The sequence below is a fragment of the Nicotiana sylvestris genome, chromosome 2 (assembly GCF_000393655.2).
Source record: "Nicotiana sylvestris chromosome 2, ASM39365v2, whole genome shotgun sequence".
Classification (NCBI taxonomy): domain Eukaryota; kingdom Viridiplantae; phylum Streptophyta; class Magnoliopsida; order Solanales; family Solanaceae; genus Nicotiana; species Nicotiana sylvestris.
In genome coordinates, this window is record NC_091058.1 from 201,533,765 (window position 1) to 201,535,524 (window position 1,760).

Sequence of the window (1,760 nt, forward strand, 5' to 3'; positions counted from 1 at the left end):
ATTAGAAGAGAATACCTTCGACAAAGTCCTTGTCAACCTCGAATTCATAACTTTCCTAAAATAAATATTTCTGGATCAATGCGTCGATTTAATCCTTAATAGTTTGATGATGAATATCATGATTGGTTGGAGTACAATGTAAGTAAAGATGCAGCCTATTGTTTGTATTGTCATCTATTTAAAGATAATAATATTCATCACGATCAAGGTGGAGGTGATATATTTTCGAGTATAGGGTTTAAGAATTGGCATAAAAAGAATTTTTTTGATAAACATGGGTCGAGTAGCATTCACAATGAGTCAAAAAAGAAATGCTAAGATTTGCGGCAACAACGGTCAATTCAATCTTCATTTGAGAGGCAATCTAATCAACTTAAGCATGAGTATTGGATTCGCTTAACTACTTCAGTTAATGTAGTAAGGCTTCTTATAACTCAAGGATTAGCATTTTCAGGTCATGATGAATCTAAGTCTTCACTTAGTAGGGGTAATTTTCTTCAAACTCTCTCATGGTATGCAAAAATATGTGACAACATTCGTGATTATGTACTGGAACATGCTCCTCAAAATGATCAAATGACTTCTCCAATAATTCAGAAAGACATTGTTATTGCATGTAATATAGAAACAACTAAAGCTATAATTGAGGAACTAAATGGTGATTACTTTGTCTTGCTAGTTGATGAATTTTTGTATACGTCCCGCAAAGAGCAAATGGCTATTGTCTTACGATATGTTGATAGAATGGGATTTGTGATGGAGCAACTTATTGATGTTGTTCATGTTCAAAATACTAGTGCTTCATCTTTGAAGAGTGCAATTGTTAATTTACTTGCTCAACACTCCTTAAGTCTATCATATGTGCGTGGACAATATTATAATGGGGCAAGCAATATGCAGGGTGAGATTAATGGTTTTAAAATGTTCATTAAGTGAGAAAGTAGATTGGCTCATTTAGTTCATTATTTTACTCATCAACTCCAACTTACCCTTGTTGCGGTTTTTAAGAAATGTCTTCAAGTGGGGGAACTTGTAGTATTGGTTTCCAATATTTTGAATATATTGGGATCTTCTTTTAAGCGTATGGATGAATTTCGAGAATCTCAAAAAGAAAGAATTCAAGAGGCATTAGATATGGGCGAGCTTACAACCGGTAGGGGCTTGAATCAAGAACTTGGTCTTTCAAGAGCATGTGATACTCGTTGGGGATCTCACTTTAAGTTTTTTAATAATTGTATTCTGTTGTTTGGCTCTATTCTTGATGTTCTTGAATCGCTTGTTCTTGATGCAGATTCTACAGATGAAAGAGCCAAGGCAATGAGATATCTCAGGGCTTGTCAAACATTTGAGGTTGCATTCATGTTACATTTGATGAGTGATATTTTAGCAATCACAAATGAGCTCAATAAATGCTTACAAAAAAGAGAGCAAGACATTGTAAACGCCATGCTACTTGTTGAAGTAGCAAAGAAAAGTTGCAAAAGTTCAGGAAAGAGGAATGAGAATCTCTTATTGCTAAGATATTTGCATTTTGTATCAAATATGATATTTTGATACCTCACTTTGATGAGCTATATGTTAGTTCTTTAAGATCACGTCGTAAACCTGATGATTGTACATTCTTACATCATTATCGGGTTGAAGTATTTTGCAAAATTATTGATTGGCAAATTCATGAACTTAATGAACGTTTTAACGAAGTGACAACTTATTTGCTTCATAGAATTGCTTGTTTGAATCCAATTAACTCATTTTCAAGT

At 33.6% G+C, this 1,760-nt stretch overlaps 1 protein-coding gene across 1 annotated transcript; it reads left to right on the plus strand.

Moving 5' to 3' along the window:
• Window positions 1-1,083: 1,083 nt before the first annotated feature.
• LOC138886166 (uncharacterized) lies at window positions 1,084-1,554 on the plus strand. Its single transcript, XM_070167203.1, has one exon. The coding sequence runs from the start codon at window positions 1,084-1,086 to the stop codon at window positions 1,552-1,554; it is 471 nt and encodes a 156-aa protein (XP_070023304.1).
• Window positions 1,555-1,760: the final 206 nt, after the last annotated feature.

What these genes read in the sequence shown, in the direction of transcription:
- LOC138886166 (XM_070167203.1), top strand. Translation starts at nt 1,084, where the DNA reads ATGGATGAATTTCGAGAATCTCAAAAAGAAAGAATTCAAGAGGCATTA.